Below are 26988 nucleotides of genomic sequence, written 5' to 3'. Positions count from 1 at the left end.
GAATAGCTACAAGTGACTGTGGTTTGAAGACAAGATATTTGTCGGACGAGGGTAGATTTATCGGATTCCTAGTATAGAAGTATATAGGAGTATGTTGATTATAAATATTGAATTTTAAAAAAATGGCAATATTAAAGACATCTCAACAGGTTTATAGTTCAATCATATCGCCATGTACTTTTTGAAATAAAGAATACTTTTTCGAATGCTTTTCTTCCTTCATAACCACTATTAAAAATAGCACTAAGTTGACCTCGAATAACCTAAACCCATGGAGCAAATCTGCCTCTAGCGGGCGCACTTCAAACTACGTAATACTTTACAAAATGGCGTCAACAACAGAGACAAGACGTAATCAGGTAAGTTTTTTGTCCGAAAGAGAGTCTACAGGTTGAATTTCCGAAAATCACGAGTAACAGAAACGGAGACCATGTTCTCGATCATGCGACAGCGATGTTATTTTCACATTTTATCTAGTTTCTGGTCTCTAAGTGGTGACGAAATGTGCAGTGATAGTCGATTTGCTCAATGCCACAGACGTTACGTCGTAAGTGGGATGGGGAGATCGTTTAAAATGTGTATCGCGTGAAGGAGATTGTATATTCTATTTTGCAAAAAGCTCGAAGACTTTATTTTTCTATTTTAAAATTATGGTTTAAATTTATCTATCAGGTAAGGTGAGAAATGCGCACTGAAGGAACATGTGTATCTTGTATTATAGTATTTATAGTATACGTATGTACATGTTTATCACATGACTGACTTCCGCGTTTGTGTCAATTATGCATGAAACTTATTGAATAGAAATTATTCAAGATGACGTGATACTGGTATTTCTTTTTATCCCAATACGTGGTTCAATAGATCTTCATTTGCAACAACCTGTGGCAGTGTTCATCGAATGGTCACTATTTTCCTGACGATTCATACGTGACTGCCAAACCCTGCAAATAAATTTTGACAGATCTAATATTAATGTGTGGTGTTACATGTATGTCGTACATGTGCAAACACTAAAAGGTTGAATTTCAAATACCACCAGTAAAGGGCAACTGATTTACACCCACTCCTAACCAGCACAGTTGGACCCTAACCAACCAAATGACAAGTATCACAGCTTTATCCTGTATTTTTTGAAACCAGTAGTTGCTGACAATTTTGTTTAATTTTTCAATGCCACAGCTTAGTGTGTGGCCTCTCAATTGGAGTTTGACCTTGAAGTAAGCAAATCATATAATTGGTTATATGCAGTACTTCCCAATATGCACCCACTTGAAAGAATGCAGTGTCTGTTTTTTTGTAGATAGTACATTTGATATCCTAAACACAAACCAAATTAATAAATGTTTTTGAAGATGGTGCATTAAATTCCCCCCCCCAGCCCCTCCCCCCTTCACCATTAGTGGGATGGGTTGATGTTTATTGGTTAGAACATAGACCCTCCACCAACATGATGGAGGGTCTATGGTTAGAGTAATGAGTTAATAGGGAACTTGCAATCCAGACTGAGCATGCTCAGATGCAAAGGTCTATGGGATTATCTGTGGTTATCGTAATACCTAATCTGGAGCTACCGATAAAATAAACCTCCCACAATGGTCAGGGTAAATATGAATTGATTATTTGTGGTTATAAGCATTGTATCAATATTATTTATAATACTATTTGATTAGTATTTATTATCACATTTCCCATGATGCAACATTCAACATGGCGGGTTGGCAAGTTCCCTATTGGGCAAATAGTGGTGAGTTCTGGGATTAGCTTTGTACTATAATTAATGCAAAGTTTATAAATGCTGATAAGACAGTGATAATAGTAGGAAATAGGGAAATACAGTCAGAGGAAAATGATAGCGAAAAACAAGAAAATACACATTGTATTGGAAATCCGGGAAATCATGATAAAAACACCTACATGTGTATTTATCACTCCTGGACCCCATGGTTAAACTTACTGTCATGGTTATGAAGAAGTCCCCAGACACTCTTTCTGAAGTCTGATTGTAAGGGTGTTGTTAGATTGCAACATACGTCGCGTCACTCTGCCCTCACGCCTGCTGGTCTGTTGACTGATGTGTGAGGACGCCCCATCATGGCGTACCTTACAGACGAGGTTGTTGAGTAGATAGTGTTTTGCTTCTCAGTACCTGTAATAGCATTTTACCTCATGCTAGAAGATCAAAATAGAACAAGAAGGGTGACTTACTCTCAGTACCTGTAATAGCATTTTACCTCATGCTAGAGAGTCAAAATAGAACAAGAAGTTTGACATATTCTCACGTGTGCCTACAGTAATATATGTGAAGCACGTTGAGCAGAAGTTATTGTGTTGACCAAGAAATTGAATGTTCATTATTTTTATGATGTGCCTAGGTGGTAGGTAATACTCTATTTCAGGTACTGCGAATTGAAAGCCAATACCGGAGTGGGATTGAAATCTATGTGTGAGAAATAGTTGTCGGAAAAGATATAGAAATGTGATTGATCCTGAACTAAAGATTAAACCTAAATCTAAAGTGGCCATACAGATGACAAATTGGTTCATATTTTGAATTTTTTTATTTATAAAACAATTCTTCATGTATTTATGTTTTTCTTACTTGAAAAAAAGAGTGTCAAACAACACATACCAAGTCAATGTTTGTAACTCAAGAAATTGCAAAAAAAGCTAAAATCTTTCTGAAAAGTTTGTTATTGTACACACAATAACAAACATTTTACACATTTTTTAATTTGTGACGATTTATTGAGTAACAAACAAGGACTTGGTGTATGTTATTTCACATTCTTTGTTTCAAGGTGGAAAACATTGTAAAGTTGTTTTGTGATATAAATAAAAAATCCAAAATAAAAACAACCCATTTGTCATCCATGTGACCAATTTCATATTTCTTCTGCTCCCAAATAATATTGAACTTAGGGGCGAGATCAATAGTTCAATGTAGGATAAAAAGCTTTGTACTGGGGGGTGGGGGGGGGGGTTAGGGTTGAGCCATTTTAGTTCTTTTCCTACAAAAATAAATTTCACTTTTAATGGATCTGTTTGTATCCCTAAATGTAAGTATTTCTAAAAAAATGTCGTCAAAATGAGATATAGGTTTGTATAAGAATTTTTGTTATAATACTAATGCTTGGCACTAAAATAATGTAAAGTGTCAACAAAAGAACGATTTTTTCATAACTACATACTGGCTTTATATTCATAGCACTACATACTACTACATACTGGCTTTATATTCATAGCACTACATACTGGCTTTGTATTCATAGCACTACATACTACTACATACTGGCTTTATATACATAGCATACATACTACTACATATTGGCTTTGTATTCATAGCACTACATACTACTACATACTGGCTTTGTATTCATAGCACTACATACTACTACATACTGGCTTTGTATTCATAGCACTACACACTAATACATACTGGCTTTGTATTCATAGCACTACATACTACTACATACTGGCTTTGTATTCATAGCACTACATACTACTACATACTGGCTTTATATTCATAGCACTACATACTACTACATACTGGCTTTGTATTCATAGCACTACATACCGGCTTTGTATTCATAGCACTACATACTACTACATACTGGCTTTGTCTTCATAGTACTACATACTACTACATACTTGTTTTGTATTCATAGCACTACATACTACTACATACTGGCTTTGTCTTCATAGCACTCCATACTACTACATACTGGCTTTGTATTCATAGCACTACATACTACTACATACTGGCTTTGTATTCATAGTACCAAATACTACTACATACTGGCTTTGTATTCATAGCACTACGTACTAGTACATGTACATACCGGCTTTGTACTTATAACATACTATTACATACGGATTTGAAATTGATTGTGCTGTGTCAAACATTTTCAATTTCGGCAAATTTAGCTGGGGGGGGGGGGGGGGGGGGTGTGAGGAGGCCTAACTCAAAGAATTTCCTTTTTTATCCTACATTGAACTATTGATCTCGCCCCTACTGTGTTCAGTGCGGTCAGTCCAACTACAAGGACAAACCAAGGGAGATATGGCCTTGAGATTGCAAAGATTGGGTTTGATGAAAAAGGTCAACTAAAGAACATGTCGACTTTTATCAAACCCAATATTGTACCAGCTAAATGGCATGCTGGTCCCCTCACAAAGACTTGCAGAGAGTAACAATATATATTACATGATTGCAAATCATTTACCTAACGTAATCTTTTGTTTTTTATTTCAAATAATTAATTATATTAATCTATATTGAATTTGAAGTGGGTCTGTTGTTGAAGGTGTAGCTGAAGAGACAGAAGACAAAGATCAAAGTTTTTTTTGTGAATATTCCTCCAAAATGAGTGCAACCATGGATGAAGCAACATCCACCAATCAAACAAGAACTTCAGAGGATCAAGTACAGATATTACCAACTGAGAAAATGATTAGTCAAGTATCAGCCAATCAGATGATACCTGAGAATGATGTCACTCAACTTCCAACCAATCAGATTTCAGATTCATTTACAGTGAGTGACATCACAGGGCTTCCTACCAATCAAAATGATGACAATGTATCTAAAGAAGTGACATTTACTAATCAGTCTGTGGAGCTCCTTTCATCATCTGACAAACAGCCTCTTGCAACAGACATTCAAAATACTACTGCAACATCAAACATCTCAGACAAAAATGATGTCTCTCAGAACAGCTCCTCCTCAGAATCTCCTACATGTACATTTACAAACTCCACCACCTCAAGTGCAATACAATCCATGTCACACACTCCAAACAATAGTAATCAAATGTCAGTAGAAAAAACTTCTGATTCTAAAGACAAGGAATTGGAAAATGGGGATTCAGCCAAGAAAATGTCTGTGCAACACCCCCAACCAACCCAGACTCTAAATGAAGTGGACATGTCATCTCAAAGTGAGATGGTTTCTGCAGAGAAAATGACGGTGCTACATTCCCCACCCACCCAGGTTCCCAATACTATGGACACAGAATGTAAAATAGAGATGACTGCAACACAGAATATAATAATGCAGCACACCCCACCAACTCACTCCACTAATACTGAGGATACAGAATCTCAGAAGGAACCTTCAATTGAGAAATTGAAAATTCAAAGCGATACAGATGAAGAACCTAATACGATAACATCTACATTGAGTCATGCAGGGGCCAAGTGTCCTTCAAATCTTGAAATTCAGTCGCAAACCATGGCTCCACCAATAACCCATATGCCAAGGCAAGGAAATGAAAGCATTTCACAGGTTACGAACTCCACTATCCCCTCTGATCCAAATGATGAGAACGTTATTCCCTGTGATCAGAATGCTAGCCATGATAAACCACATCAAATGCTGGCTTCCATGGATGAAGGTGATAATGCTAAAACTCTTACTGCACCAATACAGAATCAAAAGAAGCCAGATGTAAAACAGACTCAGTTTACTACTGCTGATCCTATCACAAAGGTACTAGATGGAATGTGTGCTAACCCAGACAGCTCGGCTTCAGTAATAATGAATCAAGCAAACATGGAATTGAAAACGATTGAGAAAGTGAAGGAAACTTCGTCAGCTGTGCAAGAAAATCTGCATCAAAATGCTGAGAACATATCACCATCAGCTCAAAATATTCCAGAGAACATGCGACAAATCTACAATCAACCAGTTGCCAATCAGGGTTTCACAATAGATGTCTACCAACCAGGTGTAACTCATGTATCAGCAAATAAGATCCTCCAAGCTGAAGCACAACAACCAGGTGCGGCTCTAATAACAGAGAATCAAAATACCAAAGTGGATACAAATCAACCAATCAAAACACAAATAACAACCAACCAGATGGTTCCACCTGCAATGAATAACCTCACATCAGGAGAAAGTGCAGCCAATCAGCAAGAATCAGCTAATATGTACTGGCACCAATATCACCAACCAAGTATTTCATTACCAGATGCACAGGGTTATGTAAGAATGACATACCTAGTACCAGCCAATCAAATTCAACAACCATATATGTACCAACCAGGTGGTCTACCATATGCCAATCAGATTCAGTATCCTGTTTTCTATCAGTCAAGTGGACCAATGACAGGAAACTATTTACAACCACAACCAATGAGTAGTCAACAACAACTGCCAGGAGAAGTTCAACAGATGGCACCATTTACAAACAGTCAAATTTATGCTTTTCAAGGCCAACAAGGAACTGCTGGTACACCTCTGGCATCTCTGCCAACATCTAATGAAGTTCCACCATCAGTCCCAAACACAGTTTCTTCCCTATCTGCCAATGTAATACAGAATCAGCAGCAGAAACAACAACAACAACAACAACAACAACAACAACAACAACAAGTTGGCTCTTTATCTACCAATAGCATTTTACAGCCACAAACAAATCAAGTCAGTAAACCAATCCAGTTAGCCAATCATAATATCCAACAACAGACCAGTCCATCTGTTTCAACCAATGACCTTGGTAAACCTCTACAGGTGACCAATCAGATTCCTCAACAGCATTCCCAGCAGAATGTTTCAACCAATCAGGTGCCTAAATCACAACCTTATCATCCAAGTGAACCTAGACAATCAACCAATCACACATTACAACAACATGACCAGCAAGAACAGATTTCAATCTCCAATCAGATTACTCGACAATGCACTGATCAACCACAAGGACCTACACCAATACAACAGGCATATCAGGTTCCTCTACAGCCCTTCAATTCATCTATATCAACAACTGGAAATCAACACCAATTTCTTCCATCTGGTGAGAATGTACAGTTGACCAATCAGACTCCAATCCACCAGCAACAGCCAGGTGCACTGCCTCTTAGTCCGACACAACAATTAGGAATAGGTATGATGTATCCCATGTCACATCGACCTCTGTATTCAACTAGCACTGACCAATCAACAAACCAGATGTTTCAGCACCATATGTACCAACCAGGTGCACACATACCACCCAATTATCAACAGCAAATGCCAGTTCATTTACTTCCACAAACATATTATGGTCAGAGTACCCAACTCCAACAAAACACAAACATGCCAGGCAATCAAAGGTCTCAGCAACTGCAAACCTCGGTGACAGCACCAGGAACCAGTAGAGGTCAACAGCAAGATATGAACAAGCAGGATCTGTGTACATCAACCAATCAAATCTCACAGCAAAATGAAGTGACAGCCAATCAAAATGCAGTCACCAGTGTAGGAGGTATTGGTCAAAAGGGGAACCAATTGTCAATGCCTTCTTCATCTGTTTCTTGCCAAACTATACCAGTGCAAAATCACCCATTATTTACCCAGAGACGTAAAGATGTGCATAACGCATACACAAGTACACAAGCAGTGAACACTTCTCCTAATCAATTAACAAGCTACCAAACATATGGTCAAACTCAATCACCATATCAACAAAATGTAAGCAGCCAATCAAATGCCCAGAAAGGATTTTTTGCATATAGTTCTACAAATCAACCTATTCAAGGTTGGCAGGGTGGTGCAATGATTGGAAAGTTGCCAGCTCAGTCGACTGTCACAACTGGCGCAACTGCAGCCCCTTCATGTGGAAGCACTTCTTCAACTCTTGGTGCAATGACAAACCCTAGCTATATGCACCAGCAACCCAACAGTTATTCTCAGCAAGCAATCATAAATCAACCAACACAAGGTGTAAATAAACTGAACAGTGAAACAACAATACCTGTGAACACAAGTACTACAACCAACAAAACACCCACCCAGCAAAGTCCAAGCACAAAGCCTCATCAATATATATCACCCAATCAGAATTATGCATTAGGAAGTATGATAGCACCTGTTTCACTGACCAATCAGGATGCATACCAACCAGGTGGACCTCCAAGCATTATTCCAACAGAGGAGGAGCTTATGGTCAGTCTAATGAAGGACCCAGAATACATGTCATTATTGAATGAATTTACAAGAATTAGTAAGAAGCAGTCATCTCGTGTGCCAGACAGTGAGGTCAAAAGGCTGGAGAAGACTGCAGTCAAAGATAGAACAGGTATGCAGAGAAAGGCAATGATTCCTAGGACACAAACCAAACGTAGTAGTAAAAAAATTGTATCAGCATTCAGCGTTGTAATGCCAGAGTCAACGTATGTTGTACCACCAGATGTGAGACCACAAGGTTTTGGATCGTCTGTAGCTGAAGCCTCGATATCAGTTCAATCAGCGTCTGCTACCATCCCGCAGGATAGTTCAGCAATGAATGCAACAACTGAAGCTATACCAACTGCAGATGGAATTAAGTCTGAAACAGTAGAAACCAAGATGCCTGATGCAGACAGTAAAACAGAATCGTCACCTGCTCCTGTTCCTACAAGTGAGTCGCCTGCAGGAATAGTGACTACTACAAGTACAGAGCCTTCTTCTCGACCTGAAGTCGACAGTGTACCTGAAGTCGACAGTGTACCAGAAACTGAAGAAGCCGTAGTACAGATAGATGTACCTACTACTTATGAAGGTCAAGATGCAGAAGTTGTAGCTTCTGATGTATGCCCAACTTTAGTATCAGACGATACTACTGGTGCTTCTACAGCAGAGAACATGGCCAGTGCAGCAGCAGTAGCAGCATCAGTTGCAGTACATGATGTCACTTCATCAAATGATGAGAACACAGTCATTGGTCAGGAAGATGCTGATGATGATGAGGAGCTGAAGCAATTGTTGATGTTAGCTGATTCTGATTCAACTGTTCTTCTACAAGATTGGGCAACTGCTGCTATCCGGGATTCAAACCATGACGATGCTCATCAGTCTCAACAAACACCAATCTCTGATGACAATGGACAACCAAATAGTGACGAGGCTGATCAAACAGAACCACCAACTTCAGTATCAAGTTTGACAGAGTCCCCAAGTGCAATGTCAAGTTTGGTGGAAGAAAAGACAACTGCACATGTGTCACCAGAAAAACAAAAGGTGATTGCATGTTTGTGTTTGCATGATTGTGGTTTGTTTCCTCCAGGGGAAGAATGACGGTGTCCAAAACTTATACTGCTGGTGGTGGATGAGGACAAAACATGTCTGTATTTCATTTTTTTTGAGTTTTACAAAACTTTATAAATAACAGGTTCTTGCGAACTGAACGTCTATGGCTGTCCTAAAGCATCAGCTGTTTAACCTTTGACATGCTCTTGCATGCTGGGATACTCAGTGACTTCATTCTATCAATAGACCTTTAAAAACAGCGCCCTCTAGTGAGTAAGTGATGCAATGATAACAATCTGCAATTTTCATGGCAACCTTTTCTTTGTTTTGTGCTGAAAACAGCTTACACTAATGCAAACAACTTGTTGGCACAATAATTATACTCAAATTATAATTAAAAGAAACAAAATCTTAACACAGTTTAAAATTATTTGTGTTTGTTTTTTATAAAGCCACGCTTCACTCTGTCACTAGAAAGCATTGTTTTGAAGGTGTGTCACATGCAATGTCAACATAATTGCACTTACTGTCCAACATTACATGTTCTCCATTCTGACAAAAGCACAATTTTTAAAAACTTCTCTCTCAAATGAAGCTTACATGTACTTGTGCACAAAAGTGTACATCGCATCTACAAACCTTTCCATCGAACAGCGCCCTCTATGATGCTCACAATTTCACAAAATTGCGATGTAGATTTCAAAGAATTACTAGTCACATTGATATTTATAAATGCAATAAATATAAATAAAATAATAATGAATATATAATTGTTTGCAAGGTGAATCAACTGGTGTGATTGTCATATATAATGGAGAGCGCCCTCAATTAACAACATAATGTAAAACCAATAAATTCATAACATTTGTAATGTCCCTTTCATTATGTTGTCAACAGAGGGTGCTCTTATAAAATCATGTCCCATGCGTCTCCTGTATATACATGACTTTATACCTTAGATAGCATTTGAACTTATTGAGAGAGTTATCCTTAAAACAGCCAAGTAGATATTTTATATCAGAACTGGAACATGTAATGTTGGAAGTATAATAATATGTGTTGGGAGGTGCCATAATAGAGTAAACTATTCATTTAAGACTCCATTTATTTGCAGTGGTTTTTTTTTTAATGGTGTTACTTTATTTTTCAGCCAGGGCAGTTGACCAGTTGCTGGGGCAAACAGGTACATGTTTTAAATACATGTATATCATTAGATTTTGAAACTGTATAACTACAAATATTTAAGTCGTTTTTGTTTTTTTGCCGAATATCATACATTATAAATCGCGTCAGTGAAGAAAGGTCGTATCTGCTATGCAATAAACTGTCGACAGTCGCTCGTGCCTTTTTTTTCCCTACGTTTTATCTAAACTTAAGTCGTTGCCGCGCTCCAATCTGGCGCAATACTACTATAATCGCATACTGATATCGAGGGCTATGCAATTGTATAGGCAGATACGACCTTACTGCACTGACGCGACGATATGTGCATAGTCTGTTAGGTATGGTCTGATGGGGCGCCCTCACACATCAGTCAACCCCTTTCATGTCAGTGAGGGTGGAACGACATGACACATCTTACAGTTCAGTATGTGCAGAGCATGTGTGAAATTTATCTCCTTGTTAATTTGCTTGACTGGATGATCCATCAATGTTTCTGACTATGTCATCACTCGTGTGCTGCAACTCTCTCCAAAATGGATGTTTTAATAAAATTGATACTCTGATGTGATTGGTTGCAACAAGATTTTGTTGCAGAATGAAAGATGGCCGTAGTCATCCAGTCATGAGTGTAGCGAGTGGTTACGAAAGTCAGGAAACAGCAACGGATTTTCCAGTCTTCTAATAATTTGAGTCCTCCTAATTTCAAGAAAGTACAAGTGCACGTTTTTTTCACAGTTAGTCCATTTTGCAGTCCTGAAGAACACGTACATGTAAAGTAATATGCGTGTACCTTGGCCTGATTTGTAGCCCAAACAAAATGAAGGAGACAAGTAGGGTTAGGGATTTTAACAAAGGCGAAGTGATGCTTCGGTTGATCTGATAGTATGTGTAATGTTACAATTTATGTAAATGAAGGACAACATACTGACAAACATGTAATGTGTCGTGTGCAGTGTTCGCAGTAACGTAAAAGTGTGCGTAATAGACATAACGAGGGGCGTCCAAGTTGTATTAGGATTAACAGTTAGGTGAGAAAAATGGTTACCTTTCTGGTAGCACTACAGTAAAAAGTTGATTCAGAAGAAAAAATGAAAAGAATATCCTCTCTCATTCATTTGGCCGCACTGACAAAATAACAGTAAAGAAAGAACCTGGGACTGAAATCCTGGCCACTAAACGCCCATGATGTATTTGGATTAAAATTTAGGTGAGGAAAACTTGTCTAGGAGAACTTAAGAAAGAATTGGTTGAATCAAAAGAATGATCATAATCTAAGCTATCTGACTCTACTGCTGATAGGATAATACTAAATGCAAGAATCAGGGATTGAATCATGGATCATGGATCTCTTAAGAACCCCAACATGGTTAAAACTAGTCTAGAGTTCTAAACTGGTACAGGATTACGTATTAAAAACTTCATTACTAGTACCAGTCTAGTCGAGATGGTTACAAAAGGTGTTAAATTGTCAGTAGTAATCCATCACAAACTGACAGGCTGTCGTCATCGCTCATTAATATTAATTTGATACAGAAACGTTTTTGACGTTTCTATGACTGCACTGATATGACTGATATATATATATACACACACACAGATGTATATAGACTTAATCCAAGGATTGTTATGAGTCATTACTCACTATTCCCTATCTCTTGAATTAAGTCTTTAATGCTCTGCTACTAATATTGCATCAAGCACTGTTCTCTCCAGTCAGACACTTTAATGAATATATATATATACTGTACACATGCATTTTGAGTATGCAGATACAAACCTGTATCGTATATATTTAGAAATTTTAGAAACCTATTTGAATTGTACAAAGAAGAACTATAGTATATTAGTGTTAAGTGTGAGATTAGGTCAGGGTAAGGTGGGAAATAGAATGCATTATTTGTACATGAACGTCGGTGTATAGTATATTTAGCTCTACATAAAAGTCAATGTACAGTACTAGTATGTATTTAGCTGTACATTTACATGTCCTGGGTAGATTTCTGAAACCACAGTTATTATCTATTGTTGATTGCTGTACCCATGATGCAATATATGATTAACAGAATGTATATGGTACCTCTTTCCACTTTATATTGGCTGTGAAATGTTCAGAGATTATGATTTTTCAAAGGGAGTGTGCTGTACAAAATGTATCGGTAATATGGTACATTTGTATAGCCATCACTTCCTTACATATATATTATTTATTTGCCAGAGGTCAAAAAAAAAATTTTACATATCAAGTGAGGAAAATGAAATAATCAAGTAATCACATCGCCAATGAGAAAAAAAGTATATACATGTATAAAAGAATAACTTGAACTTCTGGCTGGACCACAAAAATAGTTTGTTCAAACTAGTCGAGTTCGAGGCCCAAGGAAAACATATACAGTAATATGATATAAAAATAACCAAAAAAACTTGAAATAACAGACCAAAACGAAAGCAAACACACACACACACACACACACACACACACACACACACACACACACACACACACACACACACACACACACACACACAAGCAAGCAAACAAACAAGCAGGGAAACACACACACACACACACACACACACACACACACACACACAAAGAAAACATATGCATGAAGAGCAATGTCTTAATACCAAAAAAAAATACACCTGTCGAAAATATATACAAGGGGCGAACGAGGGTTATAACGATGTTTTCAGAGTAAATTGACTTAGACTAGTAAATACTGTTTTAATTTGGATTTAAAGGTAGATCTTGTTCCTATCTTTTTCAGTTGGTCAGGTAACGAATTCCAGTGTTTTGTGGCTGTGTACTTAAAACTGTGTTGGCTCAAAGTGAGCCTTCCTGATCCTAAACCTTAGCACTCCCAGTGGCCAAAGTGTACAATCGTTTGTAATTTCTGTTGTAGTATAAAACCATAACTTTGATGTTATTTTATCTAATAATGAGATACCGTGATCTCTGCATTGAAGAATAGCCCATCTTTGTACCATTTGTCTGACCCTCAATTGATAAAAGTAAAGCAAGGTACAGCCTTTCCACTTCACCTTTATAATATGCTACAAACTGAAATTACACTATTTGTACCTATTTTGGGATGTGTTCTAACTTGTGAGTGGATGCTGTCATTCTGTAATAATTTTAGTGATTTCCAGGCACTGACTAGGTCTTTCAATTACAATTGTAATAGGATATTAAGAGGAGAAATTTAGCAATAATTATATCAAGTATAAAGTGACTCAACAAATTGTTTATACTGTGTACGCACAAACACACACATATAAATACATTGTACACACAGACACATGCAAATGTACACATAGAGACATACATACATATATACATACATACATACATACATACATACATACATACATACATACATACATACACAGATACACTCATGCACACATGAGCACACATACACACATACATACATACATACATACATACATACATACATACATACATACATACATACATACATACATACATACATACATACATACACACATACACACACATGCCCACACATGCACACATGTGCACACATACACACACACACATACATACATACATACATACATACATACATACATACATACATACATACATACACACACACACACACACACACACACACTCACACACACACACACACACACACACATACATACATACATACATACATACATACATACATACACACACACACACACACACACTCACACACACACACACACACACATACATACATACATACATACATACACACACACACACACATACATACATACATACATACACACACACACACACACATACATACATACATACATACATACACACACACACACACACACACACACACGTACATACACATACACACACAATAGAAGCTGACTAGAATGTCTTATTAACCCACTTTTTGTCTGTTTGCTTCTTTATCAGGTGATGATAGGAGAATTACCTGATGATTTTCTAAGACTGTCTGCTAATGAACAACAGAATCAAATAAGTATGGATGAAGAGACAGCCAGAGCATTACAGTATCAACAAACAGGATGGACAGGTGGAGTGATGCAACAAAACAGCACTGGAAGATTTAGTATTACAATAGCACAGGTAATGTACATATATCGTATAATAATTTGAGGTTTTTAATTTATTAAACAACTTTATTATTAATATGTTTTTCTACTTGAAAAAATGATGTGTCATAGCTCGTCTGTGTTCATAATTTGATTAATGGCAAGAAACTTTGAAAAAATATTTATTTACAAATCACTTCGTGCATGTACAATAACAAACTTTTTTTTTTTTTTTTTTTTTTTTTTACACATTTTTAGTTTTGAGTAACAAATATGGACTTTATCAATGTTTCACCTGGTATAAAGTTTTTTCAACTACAGAAACATGAAAAAAGTTGTTTTAAATAATAAAATTCAACCTGTATCCCATCCATATAGCCACATTAAAGGTCCTGGGTGATATTTAAACCACTACTTCATCCCCGTCAACCCAGCTGTATAAATAGGGACCTGGTAGGATAGAGGTTGATATTTGAATATTTAATCCTATTTACTTGCAATAGATTATCTCAACAGGTTTCTTCAGAAATTTCTTGAAATTTTCTCTACAGGCAAAATTAGCCAAGAACTATGGTATAACAAAAATGGATCCATATTGCCGAATTCGTGTGGGACATGCCGTGTTTGAAACCCCGACGGCACACAATGGTTCAAAAAACCCGCGTTGGAATAAAGTGATACAGTGTGGGCTGCCGCATGGTGTGGATTCCTTCTACCTAGAAATATTTGATGAGGTAAGAGGAGAAAATAATAGAACCCACTACAACACATGAGTGCAAGTGTGGCGTACTCTGGTATTTGCATGAGGGCTTGCAGTTTTCTCTGCACTTGTACATTCATAAGAGTACCAAAAGTGTAACAGAAAACACTGCAAGCATGAGTGCAAATACCCTGATTACCCACACTGGAACTCACGCGGAATGGGGTTCTGTTATTATTACATATGTTTGCCTTTTAAAAACATGAAAATATCATAGTTTTTGATGTAGAAGTTTCTCACCAGTATTTTAGACTGGAGCAAACATTTTGTACTTATGTTATAGCCACGCATGTGCTCTTAAGAGAAAGTCATGAACAGAATGCTCACGTTCAGGTGCACACATGAGGAAAAATTCACTCATGGCCAAAATTATCAAACACGCTAGATATTTGGCTCATGGCCACGAATGACCAAAATCTCATGAAAATTAAGAATTGTGTAATGAATGATATGTGAACTATTTGTGTACATTCAACAGAAATCATTTACAACAGACAACAGAATTGCATGGGCTCACATTGCAATTCCTGAAATGGTGATGAATGGAGAAACAAAGGATGATTGGTATACACTAAGTGGAAAACAGGGAGAAGATAAGGAGGGAATGATAAACTTGGTTCTCACATTCAATGTAAGTAGAGTCTTGTTGAAGTATAATCGCACAATGTTGCACAAGTTCAACAAATGAACATTGTTCATTTAGGTAAAAAAAACCTCTCCCTAAACAACCACTCACAAATGCGACATCAAACACTTATATATTAAGTAAACTATGATGAGAACTATAGCGGTGACACCACTCATATGATCGATGCAATATAAAAATGTGATCGTAAACACATTATTTCCAGAAACCCAGCATCATATTTCACATTAGAAGTAAATTTTTATCAATTCATCAACATCTCAGTAGTAAGTGCGAAAGCTGTTATCATTGAAGGAGTGAAAGTTTTCCGTCAAAATTTAGTTAGAAGTGTGAAAATGAAGTTCAACAATTGTATTGACGCCAGACCCCCTCCTTCCTAAATGAACAAATTTCGCTTGCTTATTGAGCTTGTCAGACATTGTGCGATTGTCCCTTATGTTGCCACTATTGCTCCATGCCAGGGGTAATAATTGTAAAGTGCTTTGAGCACAGTAAAAGCAATATTAGTGATTAAATTTAAAGTTGCACTAGCTGCAACCAGGATAATTTTTTAACCGCCAGACTGATTGCCTTGGTATTTGGTGGGAACATTACTTAGGCATGTAGATGGAAAATTGTTCAAATGAAAATGAATGCATCAGAGATGTGTGTTTTTGGTCGAAAAACATGATTCTTGGTATGAGAAAATGCTTAGACCCAGCCTAGAAATGAAAAGTTGTTGTTTTCTTGATGTCATGAAATCATTAAATCTGTAACATTTTGTTTTTTCCGTTCAGTTTTTGGTCATTTCACTTGTACTTATAATAATTTCATTGTAGGAGCGCAACTCTCTATTTCATTGAAAATTAAGAGAACTGTTTACACACAGACTTTTCTTTTTTTTGCAGCCCCAACCAGCTGCCCCTGTAGTATATCCACAGCAAATGGGTGCACCCCAGCAAGCACCTGTTGTAATGATGCCACAGCCTATGTTTTATGGTGGTGTTCCATACATGACTGGTCCAGGTAAGGGATTCTTTATTTCATTAAACCATGTTTATACTAGTCTAGAGTTCTTAACTGATACAGTATTACGTATTAACTTCATTACTTACCAGTCTAGTAAGGTTAGTTGTTCGAGCACATATTTCTGTGCTCCCCCCAACCGTGTTCATATAAACATATGACATCATCGCGTCCCCACGTGATTTTAGTTTAAACAGACTGGAGGTGGAGTCCTGGTTGGACATTTGCATATCCGTGCAGTTCGATGACGACAGCCTGTCAGTTTGTGATGGATTACTACTGACGTGCTCTTCGCGATTTGCTTACTCCAGGGGAGCACCACAATTTAGTATATTTTGTACCTGCCTTGACTAGACTGGTGAAGTAATTAAGTTTTTAATACATAATACTGTACCAGTTTGGAACTCTTGTACTTTGACTATAGAAAGAATATGTACCTAAGAATGTGATATATTATAAAACACTTATTGCCTGGCCTTATTTGGGCACTAGTCGATGTCATATTACCCCGCAATAGAGCTGTTATGTAAACTATTTCCCTGAAAATAGTTGCTATGTAACAGCCCTCGTGGTAAGGTGTAAAAAAAAATTGTGTGGTTCCTATTACATGCAATTTTAGAATAGGTGAGGTAGGTAGATTTTATATTTAATTTTGTAATTTTTATTTTTCATATGTGAGTGTCTAGTTCAGGTAGTTATGTTTTTCTGTTGTTTTCCATAGAGTCTCTATGTTATTGGCTTCTTCTCATCAGATGTACAGCCATTACAGATTGGAAGAACTGTCTTTTACAGTTGATGTCAGTTTCCGCATCCACTATTTCTTGCAAGTCTTCACAATTTTTGCAATTTTCTTATTTTTTTTCTCCAACATGTAAAAAATTTTTTAGGGTCGGTGTAAAAAACTAGGTGGGGTCGGGTAACCGGAACCAAACAACTTTTTTTATTTGGCCTAATGGACATTACTAGTGCCTTCGTAGCCAGACCATAAGTGTATACTAACCACTTCTTCCCAATAAATATTACTTTTAAGTCTTCACTCTGATTTTTCTCTTTTCTTTGTTACTTCACATCAACTCCCAGCTCCAGGAGGTATGCCCGGTAATCCTCAAGTCATGCCCCAACCACAAATGCAGCAGATGCCGCAGCAAATGCCGCAGCAAATGCCGCAGCAGATTCCGCAGCAACCCGTACCCAGGCAAGTAGTCGCAATTACAGATCAAGATATCGAGGCTGTACAAGAAATGTTTCCAAACGTCGAAAAACAAGTCGTAAAATCTGTTTTAGAAGCTAATAACGGGAACAAAGAGGCGGCCATTAATGCATTACTTTCTATGGGATAAAATTAAGAAGCAATTTTAGTGAGAAATTTATAGGAGAGTTTTTTCAGAGAAAAGAAAAAGATGAATAACAAATGCACTGCACTTGTTCTTTGTAAAAGTATCAATGGTATAACGATATGATCAGATTATAAAGTACAAAAAAATTAAGTATGATTTTGAAATTATTTAGCAGAGACGGCTGATCATAAAAGTGAATAGAAAAACTTAGCTTGACAGACAGTTCGCCATTTTGTACATATTGCCCTAATCATAGTGATATTTGGCTATGATTAGGGCAAAAAGAATTATAATGACTTAGGAGTTACAAATAGATTCATTCACTCCACTGAAGAAGTCAGTCGAGGTTTGATGAAATATTTGGACGTGATAACATTTTCTGCTTGTGATAAAATAACCTTTATATATATATATGATTTGAGATTTTTTTTTTTTTGCAAATTAGTGTCCAGTGGGGAATGTAAACAGCGATAATTAGTTGACTGCATTAGGTTACGTATCTTTTATTTTATGTTTCTTTATGAAAATCAGAACAATTTGTATTCCAGACAACAAATATTATTTACAGTTAAGATATTTACTTAGAACTAACAATAAGTAAATCCAGTTTACTGTATACTACTAATCCATTCTAGTGAAGTGTAAGTTTTTGCAGTTTTTCATCAATTTTGCATGTTAAATTTGCAAGCTATTACCGAAAACCGTTCAATCCCTTAAGCTGTACTAATTATCTGTTGTACTGTGTACACTGGCTTGATGTCCATTTGTAAACATGATTCAAGCTCTGACTTGATCACTTTGTCAAAGTATTGTAAACTTGTGGGATGTTTTAACAGATTTCCTTCTTTTGTTACCATGGTTACTAAACATTAGCAAAACTAAAGATGAGGCACTTATGTCAACAGATGACGCACATATAAAATGCAACCACGCAATCAAACATTAGACAAATATGTGTATAAAAGATCTGCTTCTATTGAAAATTAGTTAAAACAGTGCCTGTATAAATTCTGAAATTTGCTGAACAGTGATTATAAAATTATTAATGTGCAATTCTCGATATAACGGAAATGGGCAGTGAAACAAATAGGAAATATATTTATCTATGGATACACACTAAAGGTCAACAATCTTTTTACTCTCGGTATTGTATTAAAGGAGCCATGAAGATAGGGTGAAAGATCCAGGCGTTCCTTTGGTTATATAATGCATTCTCTCACTCTGTCTCTCTGTCTCTGTCTCTCACTCTGTCTCTCACTCTGTCTCTCTGTCTCTCTCTTGCTCTCTCACTCTCACTCTGTCTCTCTCACTCTGTCTCTCTTTCTCTCTCTTTCTCTCTTTCTTGCTGAGTCTCGCAATATCTCACTCTCACTCACTTTCTCACTCTCTCATTCTCTCTCTCTTTATCTTGCTCTCTCTTGCTCAATCTCTCAATATATCACTCTCTCTCACTCTCTCTCTCACTCACTCTCTCTCTCTGTCTCTCTCACTCTCTCTCTCTCTCTCTCACTCTCTCTCTCTCTCTATTGATATTTTGTAATTTGTTGAGTTACAAACAAGAACTTGGCATATGTTGTTTTACATTGACTTTTCAAGTAGAAAACCATGATAAAATTGTTTTACAAATTAACAATCCAAAATAAAGACTATATCCTCATCCATATAGCCACTTTAACCCTGCGAGTTTTGTTCAAGTGTATTTGCATTACTACCGACATAAAGAAATGTGATCTTTACGATGAGATGATAGCAGTAGCAATGAAGTAGAGAAAAGAATTAAAATTTCAAAATGGAAAAAAATAATTCATAATGTGTTTATGGCACTTATTTTTTACTTTTCTTCTTGATTGTTCTGTCAATCTAACGAAGTTTAAGTATTAATAAAACATTACCAGGATGAATGTTTATTGCCTTTGGGTTCATACTTAGTAATGAAAATTTCTACGCACAGAGTCAAAGAAACTTTTTTGGAAGTGAGTCCTGAAGTTTTGCTGACATTTTTCTACTCTGTTACAGGATATTATCGTTACTAAATTATAAAATTCTTCTGGCAGTGTAGTTATTTATTCTCTCCTAATTCAACAACATTTAATTTCAGTAAATCTAGTAACTACTACTAATGACGTGAAATGTAATTTCTCTGCCTAGTAGCTCAATTATAGCAATTATGTCATAATAATATGAACAGAAATTGAGCAATTATGTCATAAAAATATGAACAGAAATTGATTGCAAATTTTGCTTTGTCAATAAGTTGTGAAATCATTGTCCTAACTCAGTGAGTACCTGAACTTCAGTCAAATATCAGTATAAATTATGTACACCTACATAAATGATAATTTCCAATAAAATTTGCATATTATAATTATGTTGTACACATGGATACATAATTGATAATTATAATTATGTTGTACACATGGATACATAATTGATAATTTTCTGGATGTAATTCTGGTGTACACCTAGATACATAAATGATAATTTTCAGTAAAATTTGCATATAATTATGTTGTACACATGGATACATAATTGATAATTTTCTGGATGTAATTATGGTGTACAACTGGATACATGATTGATAATTTTCAGTAAAATTTGCATATAATTATGTTGTACACCTGGATACAAAAATGATAATTTCCAATAAAATTTGCATATAATTATGTTGTACACCTGGATACATAAATGATAATTTTCTGCATGTAATTCTGTTGTACACTTTGATACATAAATGATAATTTTCAGTAAAAATTGCATGTAATGCTATTGTACACCTGGATACGTAAATGACAGTTTTCAGTAAAATTTGCGTATAATTTTGCTGTGTACCTGGGTGCGTAAATGATAATTTTCAGTGACACTTACATGTAATTCTGTCATACACCTGTATATAGAAAAAAAACATACTTTCCAATATATTTCCTTGCAAGTCTATTAGCCTTATGGAATGTGAGTATAGATCTCTTGAATCTTATTTTACATACCTTAAAACACTTGTTCTTATTGGCTGTGTATCAGCTACTTGGCATTGCATAGTATATATTAACCAATCATAATGATTGTGAAAAACTTGGCACTGCATACAAGTTGATCTCTGTATAGATGTGCATGCTATGTCACATGCCATTGGAGCTCTGATCAGTTTGATTTTTGTATATTGATTTGTAAAAATTAACAAGTTTTCAATAAACGAAGCCAAAGCAAGAAATGTTGTGTGCATATATAAATGTGTGTTGTTAGACCTTTGTCAAGACTTCACACTTGATATGCAATTGATGACTGACTGACTGACTGACTGACTGACTGACTGACTGACAGAGTGAGTCAACTGACCTACTGACTGACTGACAGACAGACTGATTGGCTGACTATTTGACTGGCTGACAGACTGACTGACGAATTGAAGAAGAGAAAGAAGGGGAGGGAAAACAAAAGCCAATAAAAATGTGCCGGATAGCGTTGATGGAAGAGTGAGTGACTAGGGTAGGAATCGAACCTCCAATGTCTGTGAGTTGAACAGAAGCTTTACCATTAAGCAACAAGTCGAAGTATCCATCGAACATAGCCAGCACAGAATACAGTTGTTGAATACGTTTATTTATATCTCTCACTGCAATGAATTTACATGCAATGACGTGAAACATTGTGCAATACTCTCTGTCGAGGCTTATCAAAACATCGCCGCTCGGGGGCGCTATGCAATTTAGCCACATGTGTCAACTGTGTGACACGTAAACTCTCTTGATGAAGGCTTATTTACTTGTCCAAATTATTTTCAAATCACAATATATATATTCATGAAAAGTGTGAAAATCTCTTTCCTGATCCGCCTTCACGAGTCCTTAACTAGGAAATGCTACTTCAGGAGATACAAAACAATATTAATCATTTTCATAAACTTTGGTTCGGTAGAGTCATTTCACGATTTGACAGTAACCTACATTACGCGCGATTTCAGAGAAACACGTGTCACTTGAAGTTTTGTCTTATTTGATCACTCGTAAGTGCTTCTGTAAGAATAGAATGCAATATTAGTTGTTCACCTACATGTTTGGGTGTCCAAAATGTGCAGGGTCATTTAAAAAAAAATATATAGTAGGTAATTATTGGGCGTAAATGAAAACATTGCCATAGCCGCTTGCCTCGTCGAGAAGAGAAAAATCGCAACCAATAATTATGAACAGAACTGATATGATCAAAGAAAAATGCTGGACTGCGCTGGTGGGAGACCGGCTTGGCGGGACTCGAACCCGCTGAAATCTACGTAGAAACGCAGACCCTTTGGCCTAAGGAGCAAGCCCACGACGTATCCACCATACTGAGCCAGCATTACGTTGAGAGAAAAATGGGCTTGTATGAACCACAAACAAGGAAGACAACTCGGACACCAAGTAGGTACGTAGGTACGTGATAAGACTTACATACTCTCTATACTCTGTTCCTGGATATTGCTGGCTTTATCGTCGACTATTGGAAACGATTCAATGATTCATAGACACATTTCTTTAAATTTTTCCTGGACTCAACGAAAAGAACAACGAGAAAATGTTAGCACTTTCACCTCGATGATGTGCAATGATGATGAAACAGGAGTGCAATAAAAATATCACTCTCCCGTCACTAGGTGGCGCTGTTGTGTGACCTGCTATGACGTTTGTTGACCTACGTGATTGATTGACTTGTCTCGAAATAGTCTTGCTGCCTGACTTCATGACATTCAGGCCTCTGTAAGGTACACGAAGCTGCGAGGATTGACTGACTTGTCACAGAAGACTGTCTGGAAGTGTTTGGAAAGGAATGTGATGATGCCAGTGTGCGGGTTGGCCGAAATATGCAAATAACATGTCAACGCAGGTCACCGTCCTGTGATCATAACAAAGACACGTGGGTCACTGTCACCTGTCGTCATATAGCAATCTTTTTGTTGTCGTGAAGTTTAATGATGTCTACGGCAACAAAATCACGGGTTAAAATATATTGTGACTGTTATCCCCATCAAGTACGTCAAGTCGATTTGGGAACAGGGCCAAACACTTAGTATTTTGAGTCGACAACGCTACAGATTTGGAGAATCAGGTTCCAAGTTCACGAATATTTCAATATGGTGCCGCGGCCGGTGAATTCAGTGCCAACGTTACGGTCTGCTGAGTGCCGACTGTCAGCTCCTCACCGATATGGAAAAGGTTAGTTGATAATTCCATATATATTGTGTGATTATTTGTAGCTGTGATGCCATGCTGACTTATGGTGAGTGTTGGGAAAGTGACGGTGAGTTTGATGCGCATGGTCCTGGAGGTATCGGTGAGATACTTCCATGGTCATATCGATCACAGACGTTGTAAAGACAGACGTCCATGGTTAGGGAGCTCGAGCCGCGTGTCACTTCATGTTCGGTTCTCGGGGAGGACCATATATATTTTAAAAAATGATTAGGAGAGGGTCACGTTTTACTTTGACTTGTTTTATTTTGTGATTTTGACACCAAGTCGCTGCCACTGGTTCTTCATCCCACTTCTCCCAAATCACAGACAAGAATATATTCTTGTGGCCAAATCGATTAGAGTCATGATTCGGCAATGTTGAACGGGCATTATTTTACCTTGAATGGGCCGTATGTATAACCATAATGAGGTATATACATGATTGGAGCACAAATAACAAATTTAGTAGCGCTGCAATTAATTTCCTTGCGGCTCGGGAGACACGTATATAGTACAGAGAGACGACGCGAATGTCGCGAAGTCTGGCAGGAGTTGCTGTGCAGGTACGTACTAGGTACCTTTAACAGTCCTAAGTATATGATGTTTTCTCGTCATAAATATATGACCACTTTACTGTCAATTCACATCCAGGGGTAGGGGAATCACTCTAGGAGACAGTAAGTTATATCTGATTGTGTAGGTTGTCTAAGGGTAAATATGGTTTGTATCCAGCTGTTATGTTAACTGTTCGTTCATAATGTATACACCGTACACGGAAGTATTGAATCGCGAAATGTTAAATTTTTACGTTGAGGGCGTTTCTTGATCTCGACCTCGTAGCAAGTCTCAGTCTATTAGTACTGACTGACTGACTGACTGACTGAATGAACGAATGAGTGGGTGAATAAATGAATGAGTGAGTGAGTGAGTGAGTGAGTGAGTGAGTGAGTGCGTGCGTGAGTGAATGAATGAATGAATGAATGAATGAATGAATGAATGAATGAATGAATGAATGAATGAAGATTGACAGGTGGAGGGAGAGAGATGGCTGGATGAATGGGTGGATGAATAAATGAACGAACGAATAGAAAACATCTTTAGCCAACAGAGTCCTGTATACTGTACTGATATAAATATACACATTGACTGTAAAACAACATTGCCACCAATCATAAATAAAACGATACACTATCTATAATACTCCATTACAAAGTGTAGCTGTTTATTATAAAAAACACACACATACACTAAACATAGAACAACAAATGTCCATAACATTTCAAACATACATGTACTTAATATGTGGTTAAAGACCCAGTTATTGATTCTCGGCTATATTTCCTTGAAAAATACACAACTTTTACTTAGAGGAGTTCAATCCTTCAAATTGAAACTAAAGCACCTATTTATTCATTGTTGATTGTATTGTATACATTGGCTTGATGACTGTATGCACTTAAACAATGCTATTGTATAGTTGCTCTGTTGTGACGTCATTTGTATTGTTATTTAACAGCATGCTCATTGGTCAATAGACCTAATACAATAAATTGAATTGAATTGAATTGTAAACAAGTAAACAGTCACTTAATTATTTGTCAACAAATGGTAATTTTGAGTAGATGTTGATAGAGTTTGTTCAGGAACATTACATACTACAAATTAAAAATTCAAAGAATATGGATAAAAATTTTTTTGAAAAATATAATGTAAAAGTTCTAGTTATAGCTAGCATGAGAGCATGCAGCTAACCCTGTAACTTATAAAATGGGGTAATTGGACGTCTTGTCACATAACATTTGAAATATGTATTCTGATATTTTGTGAATTCATGTGGTAGTTTTGTGTCAACTAGATATAGTTCGACTTTATGACAGGAAAAATATTTGAAATTTGCTTTGTACTGTATTCAGTTACAACCCATAACACCAAAGTAAAGCATTTTCTGTATGCACCACAATCTTTTATAGCATCCATATCAAGTGTAAAAGTATACTGTTTCATTTGCTAATTGACCACAATAGAAAGGCCACATGCTAGGCTTGTAAATAAACCAATTGAAACAGTATACAGTATGCTTTTACACTTGATATGAATACTATAAATGAGTGTAGTGCAGCACATAGGAGAAAGTGCTTTACTGCAGTTTTGCTTGTTGTAATATGAATGCTATAAAGGAGTGTAGCACCCGTTGTAACAGTGCTCAGAACTGATGAGGGCGCTATAACAACTGGGAAGTTTTAGTATGCTGTATAATTTCTGGTGGCATCTGCAAATACTGGGTAACATGTTAATTTCTCAAACTCAACGATAACAATTTTACCTTGATTACATTGATCATAGTAGTTTCCTTGTTGCTACATTTTAGAAATACATGCCAAGTTTGAACAAATTTCAAGCAATCGACGACAACTTCAAAATGACGTCACATAAATGACTGCATGATGATCACGTGACACATCTTAAAGTATGTGAAGAATGTATACCGGGCAAGTTTGTCAGTTTCATCCTGCAATCGTCGAATGAAAAACTGTCTATAAAGTGTCACGTGACTATTTGCATATACGTGACGTCAGCGATCAACGCTAATTTTCGTCGGCAATAACTATGCAAGATGACTTGTGAAATGCCCAGACCTGCACGAGCACACTCGGTCTGATTCTTTAAGAGAAAACACACTGTTAAACTACTCAGCTGAAAGAAATATCTCATTTTTATGTCTCAGTGAAAACGTCAAAATTCAACTCTTGAAAGAGGATGGGATGGGCAAATATTTTAAACGGGTCTGATTATGCTAACTAATATTAAACTATATAAAAAAAAAACTATGCGAAGAAACTGTACTTTTGATTACAAACCTAAAGAACTGTTGTATTTTTTTTACCTGAGATATGGTTATGTATTCTACTTCAACTTGATAGACATCTGTGTGACGAAATGCGAAGCACACTTTCCTAAAATATTTTTTCTGTGCCACAATCTAGTCCAGATGGATATAAATATGTGAAGGGCCCCATTTTGATCATTGGAAAGTGCGAAGGACTCTTTTTGATTAAACGCAAAGGTTGGTTATTTTATCATTTTGAAAGTTCAATACTCGTACCAATGTAATATGGTAAGCAGTATGACTTTATCTGTACAAGTTTTATATAACACAAATTCATGTGTTTCGTCAAAGTTAAAAATGGTGGGGCAAGAGGAAATATGTATCGTTATATCGTCTGCCAGCCTACTACCATTCATTATCTCCCGCCAAATGTTTTGTCAAAGACACAAAGTTGACGACAAGCCATGTCCATATCACGCATGCGCATATATCACCGTATTGAACGACAAATTTTACGTCCAGTAGTACAGTCTGGAAGAGTCACGTGATAAACAAAACTTGCATCTATTGCAGCTTGCTAAATGTGAATGTTCGGAACTCCTTTTCTCCATTCTTTTTCTCGGGAACTAACGTTGCCAAGGTGGTAATGTGATCCCTGTCGGCGGATTCCAGTTTTGTTATATGTTCAAAACAACACGGGATGGAAATATCCGACTTCTTTGGCGGCTTTTGAGCTTTTGGCGGTCTGGGTTTCTTTTTCTTTTTCGAGTTGGCGTTTGCAGCATTCAAGTCTATCTCTGACGTCATAGCGTTGATAGTTCGTAACAAATCCCCAGCTGCTCTTTCGTCGTCAAAACTCAAGCCCGCCATGACTTGTCCGCCGGTTGTTACTTTCATCGTGTGAAAACATTTATCGGGTGCTTTATAACAACTTGCACTGCTCAAACAGTCCTGCCACAGTATAAACCCT

General features: G+C 36.8%; 2 protein-coding genes across 5 annotated transcripts in view; one reads left to right on the top strand and one right to left on the bottom strand.

The window, feature by feature from the left end:
• Positions 1-336: 336 nt before the first annotated feature.
• LOC144452870 (toll-interacting protein-like) lies at positions 337-19280 on the top strand. Of its 2 annotated transcripts, XM_078144064.1 has the most exons (7): positions 8930-8983; positions 10143-10175; positions 14103-14276; positions 14794-14976; positions 15481-15633; positions 16536-16653; positions 17734-19280. In XM_078144064.1, exons 3-7 carry the CDS (start codon positions 14106-14108, stop codon positions 17991-17993), a joined length of 885 nt encoding a protein of 294 aa, XP_078000190.1. In that variant the 5' UTR covers positions 8930-8983; positions 10143-10175; positions 14103-14105; the 3' UTR covers positions 17994-19280. The 2 variants fall into 2 exon arrangements, with proteins under 2 accessions (XP_078000189.1, XP_078000190.1); XM_078144063.1 differs by lacking the exons at positions 8930-8983; positions 10143-10175 and adding an exon at positions 337-359.
• A 5117-nt stretch (positions 19281-24397) lies between these two features.
• LOC144452814 (uncharacterized) overlaps positions 24398-26988 on the bottom strand; it is an 18087-nt gene continuing 15496 nt past the window's right edge. For all 3 annotated transcript variants that reach the window (XM_078143973.1, XM_078143975.1, XM_078143974.1), the window contains one exon: positions 24398-26988. This exon is cut by the window's right edge and continues 743 nt beyond it. In XM_078143973.1, coding sequence (XP_078000099.1) covers positions 26583-26988 — 406 coding nt within the window. In that variant the 3' untranslated portion in view covers positions 24398-26582.

The sequence above is a fragment of the Glandiceps talaboti genome, chromosome 23 (assembly GCF_964340395.1).
Source record: "Glandiceps talaboti chromosome 23, keGlaTala1.1, whole genome shotgun sequence".
NCBI lineage: Eukaryota > Metazoa > Hemichordata > Enteropneusta > Spengelidae > Glandiceps > Glandiceps talaboti.
The sequence above is the reverse complement of the archived record's forward strand: the minus strand, read 5'-3'. Positions and strand labels throughout refer to the sequence as shown.

Coding starts and splice junctions, on each gene's coding strand:
- LOC144452870 (XM_078144063.1), top strand. CDS start 14,106: ATGATAGGAGAATTACCTGATGATTTTCTAAGACTGTCTGCTAATGAA. Junction 14,977..15,480: donor ACCTAGAAATATTTGATGAG/GTAAGAGGAGAA, acceptor TACATTCAACAG/AAATCATTTACAACAGACAA. Junction 16,654..17,733: donor TCCATACATGACTGGTCCAG/GTAAGGGATTCT, acceptor ATCAACTCCCAG/CTCCAGGAGGTATGCCCGGT.